Source organism: Salvelinus sp. IW2-2015, linkage group LG23 (genome assembly GCF_002910315.2).
Source record: "Salvelinus sp. IW2-2015 linkage group LG23, ASM291031v2, whole genome shotgun sequence".
Lineage (NCBI taxonomy): Eukaryota > Metazoa > Chordata > Actinopteri > Salmoniformes > Salmonidae > Salvelinus > Salvelinus sp. IW2-2015.
Window position 1 is genome coordinate 32441641 of NC_036863.1, and position 19015 is coordinate 32460655.

Genomic DNA, 19015 nt, shown 5'->3' on the forward strand with positions numbered 1-19015 from the left:
CTTACTTCACAATATACACTTAGTATTACTTTCTTAGCTACAGTATACATATCTCCCTGGCACATTGAATAATTTATGCAGCAGCATATAATACATTTTTGGACTCACCTTGTTGTGTTGTGATCACTTGAACAGGAGGTGGCACGACGGGTCTTCGTGGGCAAATTTTGTCATCAAAGTCTGGCATTCTCTGGATTTATGGTGCTTTCAAAACAACTGGAGCCCGGATTTACAGTTCCGAGTTGGATGACCATTCAAAACGTTCAAAACAGTTGTTTTGAGCGTGGCACAAATCATGTTGAATGTTTATCATTTTAAACTTGGAAAAGTTTTAATACCCCCTTAATACCAGATTTGGGACCACACAGCCACTGTCACTGATTTCTTCCAAACCACTTGTTGAATTTGCGATTTACAACTTGTTGTGTAATGGCCAATGAGCGCCGATACGTTTTATCTATAATTTCTCTTCATTATTTCTCGTCATATGACAAGGATTAAAAAGGATTTGCCAGTATATTGTCGACTTGATTCATGATGATGACTGCTTGCTAAGATTGTGAAAGTATGATGCTGACATGAATAGTCCAATCAAAGTTACTGTACATATAATGTGATTTGATGTAATTTTATCTGTGGCCAATGACCTTGAGTGTTCTTGGATGAGCACTTCTAATGTAACACTTGAAGGGCTAGAATTTAAGGTCTCCTCTTCCACTTGGCAGTGACGTAAAGTCCCCATGAGTGACAGAACACTGAGCCAATCACAGCACAACGCTCCGTATTTTCTGTTGGCTTGCCCCACCACAGAAAGCACTGAGCTAGGCTGAAACACCTGCATTTTGGAGCTGCCTTACTCAAGAAAAGAAAAAAAGAGACCATGTTTGTATGCGGCTTTAATAACTCAATGATATATTATTTCTACCTTGTTTGTAAATGGATATGAGACACATATTAATGCTAAAATAACATGCAAAACAGGCCATTTTTGCTAAAAATGTGGGGCTTGAATGACGGCTCGCCACTGGATGGTTTATTTGTTCTTTTAAATCCCTCAGTCCAACACCTGTAGCCTTACATAAAAAATTGTTTGAGGGGTACACAGCAGTAAGAGGATGTGTATGTTTTCCTTACTAAAGTTCTGATTGAGTAACCCGTAGATGACAGCATTGAGACAGCTGTTGAAATAGGCCATAAAGTACCTGGTGACAAAGAGCCAATCTGAGATTTTTGCTGCCACCATTCCCGAGTTAATGGCCAGTGCCAGGCCAATAATGTTTAGTGGTCCCCAGCCCACCAAACATTAGGAACACCACAAACATAGTCAAGAAATTACTTTAGTTTCTGCTTGTCATCTGGTTTCACCCTCTTTCACCTGGATGATAAACACCCAGATCCTCAGGTAGTAGTAACAGACCACCGAGAGGGGCACCAGGAAGTGGATCAGCACCAGAGCTGGTCTAGTAGGAGCTGACAGTCTGGGCGAAGGTGCAGGAGAAGAGGCGTGGGTCATACTGCAGAGAGCCCACTAAGAAGTTGAGCACTGTGGCCATGGCAGTGAGCAGCTAGGTGAGGCCCAGGTAACAGCAGGTGTTCCTGGTGCACAACATGTGGTCATAGTGCAGGCTGTGGCAGATGTACCGGTTGATGGAAATGGCCAAGATGTTAAAGACGGAGCCAATGATACTGAGGCCTATGATAAAGCCACTGAGCTGGCAGTGCATGTCCCCAACGATCCAGTCATTGTGGGAGATGTACAGGAGAGCCAGGGGGTAGGGGTACACTGCCACCATGTCTTCCACCGACATGCTCACCAAAGATGTTTCCTACAAGAGACAAAACAATAATTTTAGTGGTCCAACTTAGTGAATACAAACATGCAGCCGTATTAAATATATCTGGCTGTTCCAGTGCATACTAATATCATGGCCAGACAGTTACTGCGTAATATTTAGAGACACGTGTGTTATTCAGCGCATGTGACAAATACATTTGACTTCAGACACAGTCGTCCGGTTTCACAAGACTAGGTGCATACTAATATAGTAGTATTTGTTCAGGTAAACTTGAGCAGCAAATCAATAACCTAATCTTAAAAATGTCTAAACCAATGGGACAAAATGTACTGAGCCAATTGAAGCAAAATAATTTCCTGCTGTGGACTCTATGTCATCAGTTTGATTTATGGAGCATGATTCCTCCTGACAGGAGTAGCGTCTGTATCTCTCTCTCCCTCCGATGACCAATGTCCAGCCAGAGAAACACACACTTACAATAATAGAATTGTCTTGACTTGATAATCTTATCCACTTTGCCCTTGATTTTATGTAGGTGCTATTCACCTTCTTTATGTAAACATCATCCAATTTGGATTGTAGATCAGTGTATTTTTGTCATCGACAGACAAATCTGACTTGTTACAAAGAATGGTGAACAAAAATATAAATGCAACATGCAACAATTTCAAAGATTTATCTAGGGCTGTCCCCGACCCAAAAAAATATTGATCGACCAAGAGTAGTCTGGTCTTTCAACCAATCGACTGGTTGAAGTTTTAAAACGTGTAATTTTCCATACATACACACACCCTCTGTGTTTTAATAAAATCAACTATATGTAGGCGACTGAGCTTGTCTGATGCTTTAAGCACGCTGTCATTAAATAATGAAGACACACACAAATGACTCGAAGGAGCCAGAAATCAAGATAGCCTAACCAGAAGAAGAAAAAACCTGTTCCCAAACCTCCTCCTCCAGCTGCTGCTGGGCTTTGTTACGCTCCCGAAGTTGCCGGTAATAGGCTACACCAGGGGTCGGCAACCTTTTCCATTTGGAGTGGCAATTTATAAAGTCTTCTCAAAATCATTGTCATGTGATTAATAAAAATGTGAGATCTTTGAAAATTATACAAATCTAGATACAAATCTAAAAGTCATTTATATTGCCATTGCCAACTGTGTAAAAAATAGCCTACAAAAATAGCCAACATATAAAAACATTGCAGCCTGCAGGTAGAAAATATCCTAATAAAATTAAATCACATTTGCTATTCATGGCCTGTCTGCAAGGAACTTGAAACATTGTATCAACAATCAACTTGGTCTAGCCAAAGCTTGCATATTCTGAACCCTGAGAGTTTCCTACACCAGTGAGCTCAGGACAGACACAGCTGTAAGCCATTTGCACAAGGGATAAGAAGTCAATTGGATAGGCCAATTTTCTGAAGATTCCACTGGAAGAGCATGACATTTTTTGCCCTTTCACTCTGAATGGTTATCGACAGGGAGAGAGCTGGGAAGATGTCATTCTCAATGGATGTAAAAACAGACTTTGTTTACTTGCATGTTTGAGGTGAAGAAAAAATTACTTTGAGAAGCTTCACAGCTCATTAGTGATGGTAAGTTAAGACAATCAGAAATACCATCAGATCCCCAAATGGGCATCCAGCATGACGACCTCTGGCAGACTCATTTTGCTGGATTAGAGGAGWTTTTCAAGGACCACATTACATTATTACATGCTCCCAAAGCTGTCTTTGCATCAGTGAACATCTAAATATCTTATCGTTTTTTCACACAGTTTTTGTTCTTACTTTGAGGTTTTATTCCAATCAGTTTTTTGGGCAGGCTCCGGGTCAGAGTTCTCGTCGCACCTCCTGTCAGTACCTGTTTCAGGGAAGCCAATGGTTCAAAACTTCCACAAAGTTCATACACACACTAGGCTCCCAGAATAGGTTATATTATACAAGTTTTGCTCAAAAGCAGCCAGCTAAAGTAATGTAGTTAACGTAAATTAAATCGCAAAGGCTGGTCTGAGTGCATCTGCTCAGTTTCATTCAGTAGTACAACACAATTCACATTGCATTTTATCATGGGCACAGTTGGAATTTATATCCATGATGTTTAAATTATGTCTTTCCCCCATCACTTCCAACAGATCTCTTTGCTGAGGGTGGCCTTTATCATGCACTGCTTTCTCTTGGGGTGAGCCCGATGTTCCGCATGTCACGCCTCATGTCTAAAGAACGAGGAAAAGGGGATATAAAGTCCGTTTTGATGCATCTACAAATTCAATGTTTTACACAACATTGTATCATTTGATGAGTTTGTGTTCTGTATGGGGAAAACATTGAGGCCACAAGTACTTTGTGAGCTAGCTAGCCAATTTTAGCTCACTATCTAACCAAGGTGTCTAACTAGCTAGCTCACCAGGCGATATTTAGCTAGCTAGCTAGTTAACATTAGTTCCCGAGTGGCACAGCAATCTAAGGCACTGCAAAGCAGTGCTTGAGGTGTCACTACAGACCCGGGTTTGATCCCAGGCTGTGTCACAGCCGGCCGTAACCGGGAGACCCATGAGGCAGCACACAATCGGCCCAGCGTCGTCCGGGTTAGGGGAGGGTTTGGCCGGGCCCGGGATTTCCTTGTCCCATTGCGCTATAGCGACTCCTTGTGGTGGGCCGGGCGCCTGCAAGCTGACTTCGGTCGCCAGCTGCGCGGTGTTTCCTCCGACACATTGGTGCGGCTGGCTTCCGGGTTAAGCGAGCAATGTGTCAAGAAGCAGTGCGGCTTGGCATGTTCGTGTTTCGGAGGATGCATGGCTCTCGACCTTTACCTCTCCCAAGTCCGTAGGGGAGTTGCAGCGATAGGACTATACTTACCAATTGGATATCACAAAATTGGGGAGAAAAAGGGGTAAATGTAAATAAACAGTTCATGTAGTCAGACTTTTCTAAGAGGTGACATGCTAGCTAACCAATTATCCTTGCCGTCGTAACGTTAGCTAGCAAATCTGACTACACAAATGGGGAATTAACGTTAACTAGCTAACGTTAGCTAAATATCCTTTCCCTGGTGGGCTAATGCTAGCTAGCATGTCACCACGTGAAAAAGTATTACTACCAAACTGTGAACTAACTTTAACTAGCTGGCTAGTTCACTAAATACTTGCCAATAAAAAGTTCACAACAGTCATTATGCTAGCCTATGCTGGTTTTCTTTTTACTTGTAAGGAAGGCAACGTGCGGTGTACACGTAACTACAGTCAGTGGTTATCTCGCTAATTTTCATAAACACCTAGCTAACCATAGATCTTTTTTTTATCTAACCAAAACAGCTTGTTCGCAACTAGCAAACAGGGTTTACCTTATCACACAGCTCCAACAACGCCTCTCGATTACAGAGGTCGGAAAACAATAAAATGCATGTGTGCTTATCGGAGTAGTGGTTACAATCCGGTACATAGCACCGAACCATCCTGGCAGCTGGCTTCAGATCAACGGAGAGACCTAAGGTTAGCTAGTTTACTACAAAGGCCAGAGGGTAATTCTAGTAACTAAAAAATGCTAAAGGTAGCTAGCTAGGTAATTTAAAAAATGTTAAACAAGCATACACACAAGAAATACACAATTTCAAACAATAAAGGTTATAATATTTACTTGCTAGGTTACTGCATGGAGAAATGTGCCTTAAGGGATGATGTCAAAGCTTGCGACAAGATGTGTAGTTCTGTATGATAGCCATATTAGCGGCTAATTAGCGTTTCATTTCAGGGGGTAATTGCAGGCGACTATATTGATAAAAGTGACCTTGTCCAAGAGAGCTTTGCACAGTTATCAAAACATCACGCCAGGGTAAGCCCACACGGAACACACCCCTTATTTTAAGTGTTTCCTATGGGAAAAATGAATGGTCGAAAAACGATTGAAACCATTTCCTTGTTTGACTGCTAGGTTTTATGGGTATTATGACTCATACTGTGGTACTATGTAGCAAAGCAGGAAGTAAAATAAGTATAAGCAGGAAGTGTACCCATCAAAATGTGCTGTGATTTGTTGATTCAACGGCTGACGTTGCAAAAAGTACATTAAATTGCATGAACCACATGAGTTAACATTATCTGAAGGAACATTCTACATTGCATGGAAATTATTGCATCATAATACCAGGCAGCCATTGCGATTGTACCCAAGAGTTTACCAGTCAAATTGCCAGTGTTCAGAGGCCAGAGGTTCCAAAACCGTTCAATTCATCTAATTTCAATAGTCATTATTTTCAGATCTCTGACAAAATCAAGGAATGGTCAAAATAGAATATGTACCAATTAGATTGTTAGATTTACTATTCTCTATATAATTGACGGGAATTCTTCCAATCACTGCATGTCTACACTACATCCGCCTTCTCCCAGTCAGCCAATCTGCTTCCTCAAGTGGAATCAAGAGGTTGTTTGTGAAATCCATTATCTGTTCTTTGTAAAGAGCGATTTTCCCTTCTACGTGTGTTGGAATCCCCAAACATTTATTTTGTAAAGGTATGAAACGTAAAAGTTGAATATGCAACATTTTTGCTTTCATCTGAGAAGTTGCTTATATTAGCTAACTAGCAATATGTTACATACATTTGCTAGGAACAAAACGGTTGTGCTAGTTAGCTATGTTAGCTTAGTGGTGAGGATGGTTAGTTTAGTGGTGAGGATTGGTAGCTTAGGTAAGTAGCGAAATTACTAGCCAGCTTCACATAAGTAGCTAACAGTTAACGGACATGTTTTAATTCGTTAGCTAACTAACAGATTGTTCAACAATCGATATTGGTTTGCTAGCTGCAACTGCCCGTCTTGAACTAGTTAGCTTGCTAAGCTAGCTAGCAAACAAAGACGGTGGCTTTCACATTTTGGTAACGTTACTCTACAGTAACTAACGTTGGCTAGGTAGTTGATTTAGCTACTGTATATTACATTTTGTTACCTAGCCAATGGTAGCTCTCAACGCCACTCGTTACCATATAAGATTTACTTGTTAAACGTTAGCCAAAATGTGTTTTAGACTGAAATGATCTGTTATAGCTAACGTTATAACGAAACACGTTGCTAGCCAGCTTAACGTTAGCTATAGTCTTCCTCTGGCTTTGACATCTCTTGTATCCTCATGCATTTTTTTTTGCCCGATGGTATTAGCAATAAAAATCAATGTAGTGACTCTGTTAATGACTGTCCTTTTAATTAGATGCAAGGAAACCAGGGCCCCCGTGGAGAACAGCAGTATCATGGCCCATCTAGACACCAGTTTGAAAACCAGAAACATCCTGGAGTCAACAGCAATGGACAGCATGCAGATGAGCAGGAGAGCCCAAGTAAGATAGGTTTCATTGACTCCTGAGCTCTGTATTGGAAGGAAATGAAAGCATCCAGTATTAGATGATTCTAATATTTTGCTTCTCTTTAGATGCAGGGATAACCATAGATCTACAAAACTTCAGGAAACCTGGAGAGAAGACTTACACTCAGCGTAGCCGTCTGTTTGTGGGAAATTTACCAACTGGTGTTACAGAGGCAGAGGTGGAGAAGTTGTTTTCCAAGTATGGCAAGGCAGCTGAGATTTTCATCAACAAGGACCGGGGGTTTGGATTCATTAGACTGGTAAGTAGTTAGTGTAGCGGATGACCAAGTGCATCACTACTGCCTTCCTGAGATGTAGAAGTACCGTCACCCCCGATTCAGAATTGCCTTAGCTTTCTGGGTCAGTTATATTGACAGTGCCTCTTGAGTTTTTGTTACAGTGGGGAGGGTTGTAAGTTTGCGCCCCGGTTTGGGCTGAATTTCCACTCTGTCACAGTAGCATGTTCAAGGGATAGAAGTTATATTCCTCAATCTTAAATGAATGGGAAAGCATTCACGTGTGACTACTTTGTAAATGTTCTTATTTTATACTTTAATACCAACAGGAGACAAAAACAGTGGCTGAGATTGCTAAAGCCGAGCTTGATGACACCTCATTCAGGGGCAGACAGTTGCGCGTGCGATTTGCAACACATGGTGCTGCTCTAACTGTGAGGAATTTGCCACAGTTCATTTCCAATGAGCTCCTGGAAGAAGCTTTCTCTGTCTTTGGCCAGATTGAAAGGGCCATAGTCATAGTAGATGATAGAGGGAGACCCACAGGAAAAGGGATTGTGGAATACACAGCCAAGCCTGCAGCAAGGAAGGCTCTGGATAGGTGTGCAGATGGAGCCTTTCTATTGACTGCGTAAGTATTATGCTGGAAATAAAATGAAAACATGTAATGTTTCAAATGCATTTTGTTGTGATGTTTTCAAAATGGGAGAGGTAATGCTGATTGTTTTACGCTTTTCAGATTCCCCAGGCCAGTGACAGTTGAGCCAATGGAGCAGTTTGATGAGGATGAGGGACTGCCAGAGAGGATTGTAAACAAAAACCAAGTGTTTCACAAGTGAGTAATCATAGTTTTTGGGGTTTGGCATACTTTCTCCAAATACATTGGTCAGAACTGTGCATAGAACAATCTTGCACCATGCTGCTGAAAAGAGGTACAATCCATGACAATAAAGTGTTGCATATTGATCTGGTTTTCTTGTGTAAAATCTCTCTGCCAGGGAGCGGGAGCAGCCACCGAGATTTGCTCAGCCAGGGACATTTGAGTATGAGTATGCCATGCGCTGGAAGGCCCTGATGGAGATGGAGAAGCAACAGTATGAGCAGGTGGACAGGAACATCAAGGAGGCTCAGGAGAAGCTGGAGCAAGAGATGGAGGCAGCTAGACATGAGCACCAGGTTATCTTGATGAGACAAGGTATGTGTGGTCTGGGTCCACTCTACCTTATCAATCCAAGGTTAAGGACACTAATAAACACAAAACAGGGTGTCTTATGGAGAAATGTATGCATTTCTTGACGTGTCCTACCACCAGATGTAGCCCGGATGTCAATCTCATACACCACTAGAATCCAATCCTATTGGTAATTGATTCATATGGTGTAGGTCTTTTGACTAGGTTACTAACAAATGGGGTGTTCATCTCTTTACAGACCTGCTGAGGCGTCAAGAGGAGCTGAGGAGAATGGAGGAGCTCCATAACCAGGAGATGCAGAAGAGGAAGCAGATGGAGCTCCGTCAAGAAGAGGAGCATCGCAGGAGGGAGGAGGAGATGAGGATGCACAGTGAGGAGATGATGAGGCGGCAGCAGGAGGGCTTCAAGGGGAACTTCCCTGGAAATGTGAGTCATTGCTATTTGACACTGGTTTAAATACTCTGATAAAAAAATATCTATCATTATTCCTCTATACACAAATGGAAGTTGCCTAAATGTGTCTAAGCACCTTTGCAATTGTGTTTGTGGTTAAACAATTGGAAAAAGGACTAAAACTATATTTTGTTTGCTGTTTCTAAGCTGTCTATTGTTTAATCTATCTGATTAAAGAATGCATTTTTTAATGTGTTATCATTTTTCCTAGCGGGAGCAGGAGATGCGGATGCACATGCAAGGTAAGGTTTACATTAGCTTTCAGATCTTCACTGAGCTGTCAAGGGTGATGGTCACCATGTTATCTAGTATATACAGTGGGGTCTGGAATTATTGGAACCCTTGATAAAGATGAGTAAAAAAGACAGTGTAAAATAATTATATTGAAAAATACAGAAAATGTATAAAATATGAAGAATTCTATTTTATACTAATGTCTTAGATCCCTCCCAATGTGTTCTCTTGAACTCCATCTTTTTTTAGAATTTAAAAAAATTACTTGTTAAGCAACCTCTTTCGCTGAGCAATTGCATTAGGATAAAATATATATTTAGTATTTTATTTTTAGCATACAATATAGCTCAGTATTTTTATTTATTTTAGTATTTTTTTGCTAATTTTAATCAAGGGATCCAATCATTCCTGAACCCACTGTATTGTATTGGTTTGCTGATGTGCAGTCTGTTTTTTGGTTTGGTGTAGGTCAAGGAATTAACAGAAACTCGATGGGTGGTGGTGAAGGAAACCCCAGCGTGCCCATCCCTGGAGCTGCCAACATACCTGCCGAGAACCCCCCTTTAATGGTAATGTTAGACATTTTAGAATAACAAACGATATATTTACATACCAAGATCAACACATTTATTGTGCCAACAGGGATAGGGTAACCAAATATGTATTTGATCATTTCACCTCTGTGTTAATCTTGTAAATATATAGCTGCAAGAGACTCTCATTTGTCATTATCACTCATCTTGCGTGTCTTTTCTGTTTTCTCCCAGCAGGGGGCAGGAAACAACAACATGCCCGTAGGAGGCCAGCCTGTGTTCCCAAGAGTCCCTGGCCAAGGCCCTGCGGACTTTGGTGCCAACAAGCGTCGCAGATTCTAAAATGGTCAATTACATTTTTTAAACTTTTGAAACTGTACTATATTTAAAAATTCATACATGGTATGTTATGTACTGTGAAAATTGCATGGGAAATATTCAGAATGTTTTTGTTTTAAAATAGCATCACGAGTTGGCATTTTCGTATTTCAGATGTACTGATTCTGTATAGACTTTTTTTTTTTATTCCTCAAAGCAATGTTTTATATAGCAATAGTAAATGTGTCACTCATTCTCTCTCAATAAGCCTTTCTGAACAGTTTTAAATAAAATTGTAATTCCTTGGTACTTTTTCATGTGTTTTATTTGTGCMTTAAAATGTAATCCTTTCCTTCAAAAGGCTGGTTCAGCGAAGGAGTCAGGAGTATTTTGGTCTGTAATAAAGCCCTTTTGCGGGGGAAAACTCATTTGTATTTGTTGTGTGGCACAATGTATTGCTTAAACAACGAATATAAGGACAGGACATGAGTAGAAATGAACATGGGCATTGTTTAATGCGTTTCACAGGAAGAACATTCCAAGCATTTCAACGTAGGTAAGCAAGGGGGGGTTACAGGTGCCCTAAAGGAACAAAACTAGAATATCAATACACAACAGTATTGGCTGGGCCTGGCTCCCCAGTGGGTGGGCCTATGCCCTCCCAGGCCTACCCATGGCTGCGCCTCTGCCCAATCATGTGAAATCCTGATTTCCTTCTATGAACTGTAACTCGGTAAGATCTTTGAAATTGTTGCGTTCATATTTATGTTCAGTATACTTCAAAACACTGCTATGCTTCTCAGTGAAAATGATATGGAATAGAAATAGTATAAAGGTATATTTGTCTTATAAAATAACATTGTTCCTCTTGTCTAATATACTGGTGTACAGTAAAATAGGGCTTTTAACTCTATAGCCATTTAAACATTGAACTCAAGTGTTTGTCCAACAAACATCAACTGTTTTTTTTGCCAGTCTACCACAGGAGGTTGGTGGCACCTTAATTGGGGAGGACGGGCTCGTGATAATGGCTGGAGCAGAATTAGTGGAACGGTATCAAATACATCAAGCAAGGTTTCCATGTATTTGATGCCATTCCATTTGCGCCGTTCCAGCCACATTGACAACTTGCTCTTACTATTTTTTTGCAGATCAAAACAATAGCGTAAATGTTTTGACATTTTTCAGGTCTGTTAGATTTCTCTTTAATAGTTGGCCATTAAGCGAAACAATGCGAGCTTTGAGGTATTCTGTATTTCCTGAGTCAGCAAGAATGTAACGTGACTGGACATCAGGCCTGGACCCAGATTATGCTGTTTTTAGTGCAGACCTTCATTTAGCCACGAGACAGTCCCATATTTCTCAGGAGTAGCTGGTTAGCTTGATGTGTAGTTTTGTAAGACTTTGTATGTTTCAACTCCAAATTTACCATCCAGGATCTCAGAAAGGTCTTAGAAGTAGGGATGTATCCTGATTCAAGCTTGGACCACACTGGTGTATCTTTAGAGAAAATTGAATAAATGGTACACCAATATTCACTAGATTTGAGAGAACTTAAAGTGTTACCATCGAAACAATACATTTAAAGTAAGACACTTCAAGGACAACAAGACTAGCTCACCAAGTGTCACTTCAAAAGCACCAGGGGATAATACTAGGATCTCTAAGATGCTGCTGAATTAAAATCAGCGTGCAGGAAAATATCTGAAAGAGATTGTATTAACAGATGAAAGGGGGATATACTCAAATAATCACATTTAACCCAAAACCTATAACCTACATTTTAATTTGCATATTTGAAGGTGGAATGAAACTGTACCTTATTCTGTCCATTCCATGTGCAGGAAATAGGTTTTGACCACTACCAATCAAAGACATTTTGATGTAGTAGATAAAATGTCCAACGTACCTAAAGGGAAAGAGGTAGAACATGCAACTGATGTGAAGTTTAGCCTTACGAAAGTATTCATACCCCTTGACTTATTCCACATTTTGATGTTACAGCCTGAATTCAAAATGGATTCAATAGATTTTTTCTCACCCATTTCAAATCAAATCAGATTTTATTTGTCACATGCGCCGAATACAACAGGTGTAGTAGACCTTACAGTGAAGTGCTTACAAGCCCTTAACCAACATTGCAGTTTTAAGAAAAATAAGTGTTAAGTAAAAAATTGAAAATAAAAGTAACAAATAATTTAACAGCAGCTGAAAATAACAATAGCAAGGCTATATACAGGGGGTACCGGTACAGAGTCAATGTGCGGGGGCACCAGTTAGTTGAGGTAATATGTACACTACCATTAAAAGTTTGAGGTCACTTAGAAATGTCTTTGTTTTGGAACGGAAAAAATAAATTGTCCATTATAATAATATCAAAACTGATCAGAAATACAGTGTAGACATTGTTAATGTTGTAAATAACTATTGTAGCTGGAAACTGCACATTTTCTATGGAATATCTACATAGGCGTACAGAGGCCCATTATCAGCAACCATCACTCCTGTGTTCCAATGGCACGTTGTGTTAGCTAATCCAAGTTTATCATTTTAAAAGGCTAATTGATCGTTAGAAAACCCTTTTGCAATTATGTTAGCACAGCTGAAAACTCTTGTGCTGATTAAAGAAGCAATAAAACTGGCCTTCTTTAGACTAGTTGAGTATCTGGAGCATCAGCATTTCTGGGTTTGATTACAGGTTCAAAATGGACAGAAACAAAGAACTTTCTATTGAAACTCGTCAGTCTATTCTTGTTCTGAGAAAGGAAGGCTATTCCATGCGAGAAATTGCCAAGAAACTGAAGATCTTGTACAACGCTGTGTACTACTCCCTTCACAGAACAGCGCAAACTGGCTCAAACCAGAATAGAAAGAGGAGTGGGAGACCCCGGTGCACAACTGAGCAAGAGGACAAGTACATTAGAGTGTTTAGTTTGAGAAACAGACGCCTCACAAGTCGTCAACTGGCAGTTACATTAAATAGTACCCGCAAAACACCAGTCTCAACGTCAACAGTGGAGCGGCGACTCCGGGATGCTGGCATTCTAGGCAGAGTTGCAAAGAAAAAAACATATCTCAGACTGGTCAATAAAAATAAAAGATTAGGATGGGCAAAATAACACACACTGGACAGAGGAGCTCTGCCTAGAAGGCCAGCATCCTCTTCACAAAAAATGTGCTTTTCTTTCAAAAACAAGGACATTTCTTAGTGACCCTAAACTTTTGAACAGTAGTGGACATGTAGGTAGAGTTAAAGTAACTATGCATAGATATTAAACAGAGAGTAGCAGCAGTGTAAAAGAGGGGTCTGGGTAGCCCTTTGATCAGCTGTTCAGGAGTCTTATGGCTTGGGGATAGAAGCTGTTAAGAAGCCTTTTGGACATAGACATGGTGCTCCGGCACCGCTTGAAGTGCGGTAGCAGAGAGAACAGTCTATGACTAGGGTGGCTGTAGTCTGACAATTTTTAGGGGCTACCTCTGACACCGCCTGGTATAGAGGTCCTGGATGGCAGGAAGCTTGGCTCCAGTGATGTCCTGGGCCATACGCACTACCCTCTGTAGTGCCTTGTGGTCGGAGGCCGAGCAGTTGCCATACGAGGCAGTGATGGAACCGGTCAAGATGCTCTCGATGGTGCAGCTGTAGAACCTTTTGAGGATCTGAGGAACCATGCCAAATCTTTTCAGTCTCCTGAGGGGAATAGGCTTTGTTTTGCCCTCTTCACAACTGTCTTAGTGTGTTTGGACCATGTTAGTTTGTTAGTGATGTGGACACCAAAGAACTTGAAGCTCTCGACCTGCTCCCCTACAGCCCCGTCAATGAGAATGGGGGCGTGCTTGGTCTTCCTTTTCCTGTAGTCCACAATCATCTCCTTTGTCTTGATCAGGTTGTTGTCCTGGCACCACACGGCCAGGTCACTGACCTCCTCCCTATAGGCTGTCTCATCGTTGTCGTTGATCAGGCCTACCATTGTTGTGTCATCGGCAAACTTGATGATGGTGTTGGAGTCATGCCTGGCCATGCAGTCTTGAGTGAACAGGGAGTACAACAGGAGGATCTGCGAGGCGGATGTGTTGTTACCTACCCTTACCACCTTGGGGCGGCCCGTCAGGAAGTACAGGATCCAGTTGCAGAGGGAGGAGTTTAGTCCCAGGGTCCTTAGCTTAGTGATGAGCTTTGAGGGCACTATGGTGTTGAACACTGAGCTGTGGTCAATGAATAGCATTCTCACATAGGTGTTCCTGTTGTCCAGGTGGGAAAGGGCAGTATTGAGTGCAATAGAGATTGCATCATCTGTGGCTCTGTTGGGGCAGTAGGCAAATTGGAGTGGGTCTAGGGTTTCTGGGCTAATGGTGTTGATGTGATCCATGACTAGCCTTTCAAAGCACTTCATGGCTACCGACGTGAGTGCTACGGGTCGGTAGTCATTTAGGCAGGTTACCTTAGTGTTCTTGGGCACAGGGACTATGGTGGTCTGCTTGAAACATGTTGGTATTACAGACTCAGTCAGGGACAGGTTGAAAATGTCAGTGAAGACACTTGCCAGTTGGTCAGCGCATGCTCGGAGTCTGTCTAGCCCTGCGGCCTTCTGAATGTTGACCTGTTTAAAGGACTTACTCACATCGGCTACGGAGAGCGTGATCACACAGTCGTCTGGAATAGCTGATGCTCTCATGCAGTGTTAGTTGCCTCGACGCGAGCAAAGAAGTAAATTGCTGTAGCTTGTCTGGTAGGCTCGTGTCACTGGGCCTACCAGTGACACGAGCACCTGGAAGCACCTGTGCTTCCCTTTGTAGTTTGTAATAGTTTGCAAACCCTGCCACATCTGACCAGGTCGGAGCAGGTGTAGTACAATTCAATCTTAGTCCTGCATTGACGCTTTGCCTGTTTGATGGTTCGTCGGAGGACATAGCGGGATTTCTTATAAGCTTCTGGGTTAGAGTCCTGTTCCTTGAAAGCGTCAGCTCTACCCTTTAGCTCAGTGCGGATGTTGCCTGTAATCCATGGCTTCTGGTTGGGGTATGTACGTACAGTCACGTACATACGTCATCGCACTTATTGATGAAGCCAGTAACTGATGTGGTGTACTCCTCAATGCCATTGGAAGAATCCCGCAACATATTCCAGTCTGTGCTAGCAAAACAGTCCTCTAGCTTAGCATCTGTTTCATCTGACCACTTTTTTATTGACCGAGTTACTGGTGCTTTCTGCTTTCGTTTTTAGCTTGTAAGCAGGAATCAGGAGGACAGAATAATGATCAGATTTGCTAAATGGAGGGTGAGGGAGAGCTTTGTACACATCTCTGTGTGTGGAGTAAAGGTGGTTTAGAGTTTTTTTCCCCTCTGGTTACACATTTAACATGCTGGTAGAAATGAGGTAAAAACGGATTTAAGTTTCCCTGCATTAAAGTCCCCGGCCACTAGGAGCGCCGCCTCTGGATGAGCATTTTACTGTTTGTTTATGGCGTTATACAACTCATTGAGTGCAGTCTTAGTGCCAGCATCGGTTTGTGGTGGTAAATAAACAGCTACTTAGAATATAGATGAAAACTCTCTTGGTAAATAGTACAGCTTATCATGAGATACTCTACCTCAGGCGAGCTAAACCTCGAGACTTCCTTAGACATCGTGCACCAGCTGTTGTTTACATATATGCATAGACCCCACCCCGTGTTTTACCAGAGCCTGCTGTTCTATCCTGCCGATAGATTGTATAACCCTCCAGCTGCATGTTCTTAATGTCGTTGTTCAGCCACGACTCGGTGAAACATAAGATATTACAGTTTTTAATGTCCCGTTGGTAGGATATACGTGCTTTGAGTTCGTCCCATTTGTTTTCCAGCGATTGAACTTTAGCTAGCAGGAGGGAAGGCAAAGGCAGATTAGTCACTTGTTGCCTGATCATCACAAGGCACCCTGATCTTTTTCCGCAAAATCTCAGTGTCCTTCTCCAGCGAATGACGGGGATCTGGACCTGGTCAGGTGTCAGTAGTATATCGCTCCCGTCCGACTCATTGAAGAAAAACTATTTGTCTAATCTGAGGTGAGTAATCGCAGTTCTGATGTCCAGAAGCTCTTTTCGGTCATAAGAGACGGTAGCAGCAACATTATGTACAAAACAAATTACGAACAATGCAAAAAATAAATAATAACAGCATGGTTGGTTAATTTTCAATGCCTCAGCTTTGGGATACTTGTGCATATGCCAGAGGCGCATGTGAACGCACAAATGGAGGGGCGAGGGAAGGGAATAATTTGGGATTCAGCCAATGATTCCCTCTCCGTTGACCTCTGAACCCTGACTATGTATCTCATGTCCTATTGCGTCCCACAGTAGTGACCTGGGGCCTGATGTAGGCTATGAGTCCATTGGGATAGTAGAGAGTAACCTTCCAAGTGTTGGAGTGTTTGCCAAAGCCACTGCTAAGAACACCCCCAAAGCTGCCACAGAGAAGTCAGGTATGACCTTCCACAATATACTGATTTTCAGTCAACATCTGATTCTACAGAAGGACCCCTGTGTACTTTACAAATCAAGAATAAATATTTAATATCCCCCCAAAACAATTGATTTGAAGACATAGACTGAGCGTCTTTCCTCTGATTGCTGTAATAACTGGAATCCGTTGAGAGAGACTGAGGGGATGACCAGTAGCCCTGTAGCCTCTTCCACCTGTGCACCCCCTCCAATACCCCAGCAGAAGGACGACTACGGGAAAGGAGTGAACTTCTATCTGCGAGACAAAGTGGTGGTAGGCACAAAGTGGTGGTAGGCATTATCCTGTGGAACGTGTTCAACAGAATGCCCGTCGCAAGGAAAGTGAGAACCGTCACAAATATTTTCTTGTTCTAACACTTAGTGTCACCAAAGTGAAGTTGAAAACAGAGTTAAATATAGACTGATTTGCTTTGCATTCATGTCTTTGCAGATCATCAAAGATGGAGAGGAACATGCCGATCTGAATGAAGTGGCTAAGCTCTTCAACATCCACGACGACTGAGTCTTCTCTCCTCTGGGGAGGCTGAGCCTATGCTGGGAGATGTACGCTGTCACTACTCATGAAGGCTTTGAACTTTCACAGTCATCGCCAGGCTTTGGCAGACCCTAATATGATGATACATTTGAAAAGAAAAGGGAGACTCTCTGACACATCTACTCTGTACATTTCATGTCGCTGGAATATTTTCAATGTTGGTAATTTATATCACATGCATCTGTTTTTTTTCTTTTCTATTCAAGATAGTGAATAGTAATATTCACCCTGTCTAATCAATCTATAGTTTAAATGTTGCATTTTGTGATCAAGGTGAAATTGTTCATCCCGGGAATACAGGTGACGGTGTACAAAGTACTAACAATATACTGGTACGTGGAGGTTATTTTTCAGTGTGATCAGAGCAGTTCATAATGTTAAAGGCTGCAATAAAAATATTTTGAATTATCCTACGATTTGCATTATTATGTCCAAAGATATGACCTCTCAGTTAGGGGAACTGGTTCTGATATGGAATGTTAGCACTATAGTCTAGCACTTTGATACAAGTTTTCTTGGAAATGTACTTTATTAAGACATCACGGTTTCGCATCGTTGAAATGTTGGTAATTAAATTACACAAGCTCAAATTTGGAATCTATTATGCAAGGTTTCACCATGTTGAAACACAGTTTAGTTAATCAAAAGAGCCATTCCCAAATTTCAACCATCACTACTAACCTGCCTGCACTGCTCCTACAGACTGTTCCTGGCTTGGTAAAAGTGCCATGGCTCTCCTTGGAGTCGCTGGGAACAGGCAGTCCTGCTCAGAGAGTACCTGACCTGTGCGGGTTATAGCATACAGAACCACTCACTGGTAAAGTAGGTCTGCAGTATGCTCTGTAGAATACGTTATGCTCTAAAGAAGGCTGCCACATTAAAATTAAGGCCGGCCTACTTAACCACTATGGAACTGGAAATTGTTTTACGTGCAGAAAACTTACTGCATGATTGTAATGATTTTTCCCCATCCACTGACACTTTGGCTCTTAAACACCTTCCTGTGGGAAGGTGGGAAAGGTCTTACAGATGTGAGGGAAAGGTCTTATGACAACATGTGCAGCTAACATCCCTGTTGCTAAGGTAGTCGTAGGCATAATTACTATTTTTTAAAACTGTGTGAAATGTATTGCCGCCTTATGTCTGACTTTTACTATAAATCTGAGTTACATTTATATTTTAGTAATTTAGCAGACTCTCTTATCCAGAGACACTGTAGCTAGGTGAGACAACTACACAATCATATCATGTACATTTTCCCTCAAAGTATTTATCAGCAATGTTTGTACTGGTGGTAAAAGGGAAGTGTCTTTATTTTTTATATATATATATATTTTTTTTTGGGGGGGGGGGTTACTACATATAGGTGTTGTAATTTATCTAGGTGTTCAAAGATACTGAAGTGATTAACCTGTGAACAGAAAATGTAACCCTTCGAGGGAGAGTTTAATTAACTAGTTGAGACAACTAACATTTCTCATAAGAAAGAAATATGCAAAATATCTTCCCCTTTTGCCCATTTTTATTTGACTCTTGCATTTGACTGCCTTGAGTGCCCCTCTTCTCATGCTATACTTCAAAATCAAAATCCTTTTTACCAATTCATATTTAAATAATAAATAATTATTGAAATGAATTACTATTTTAATAATGGAAGTATCTATAAATATATATTTGGGGAATGTATGTCCACGTTCTCTGTTATGAATGTGTTTTTACTTGTGGGGGGAAAAAAGGATTTATTCCACATAAAATGCCATCACAAGAGCGTGGATCCAAACTGTGCTCAAAGTCTAAAGCCATCATAAGATAAAATCTCAAGGTATTTTGGGCCCAAAAGTGCACTGAAAAGAGAGTCTAAAA

The 19015-nt window shown here is 41.4% G+C and overlaps 1 protein-coding gene and 1 pseudogene across 2 annotated transcripts; one reads left to right on the top strand and one right to left on the bottom strand.

Annotated features, from left to right (window-relative positions):
* Positions 1 to 879: 879 nt before the first annotated feature.
* On the bottom strand, positions 880 to 5519 carry LOC111950188 (melatonin receptor type 1C-like; annotated as a pseudogene).
* Positions 5520 to 6208: 689 nt separating this feature from the next.
* Positions 6209 to 10427, top strand: LOC111950850 (non-POU domain-containing octamer-binding protein). Of its 2 annotated transcripts, none has more exons than XM_023968760.2 (10): positions 6209 to 6311; positions 7003 to 7129; positions 7222 to 7415; positions 7721 to 8022; positions 8131 to 8226; positions 8390 to 8586; positions 8822 to 9009; positions 9248 to 9278; positions 9739 to 9839; positions 10038 to 10427. In XM_023968760.2, the coding sequence occupies exons 2-10, from the start codon at positions 7003 to 7005 to the stop codon at positions 10143 to 10145; spliced, it is 1344 nt and encodes a 447-aa protein (XP_023824528.1). In that variant the 5' UTR covers positions 6209 to 6311; the 3' UTR covers positions 10146 to 10427. The 2 variants fall into 2 exon arrangements, with proteins under 2 accessions (XP_023824528.1, XP_023824529.1); XM_023968761.2 differs by having other exon boundaries at positions 10041 to 10229.
* Positions 10428 to 19015: the final 8588 nt, after the last annotated feature.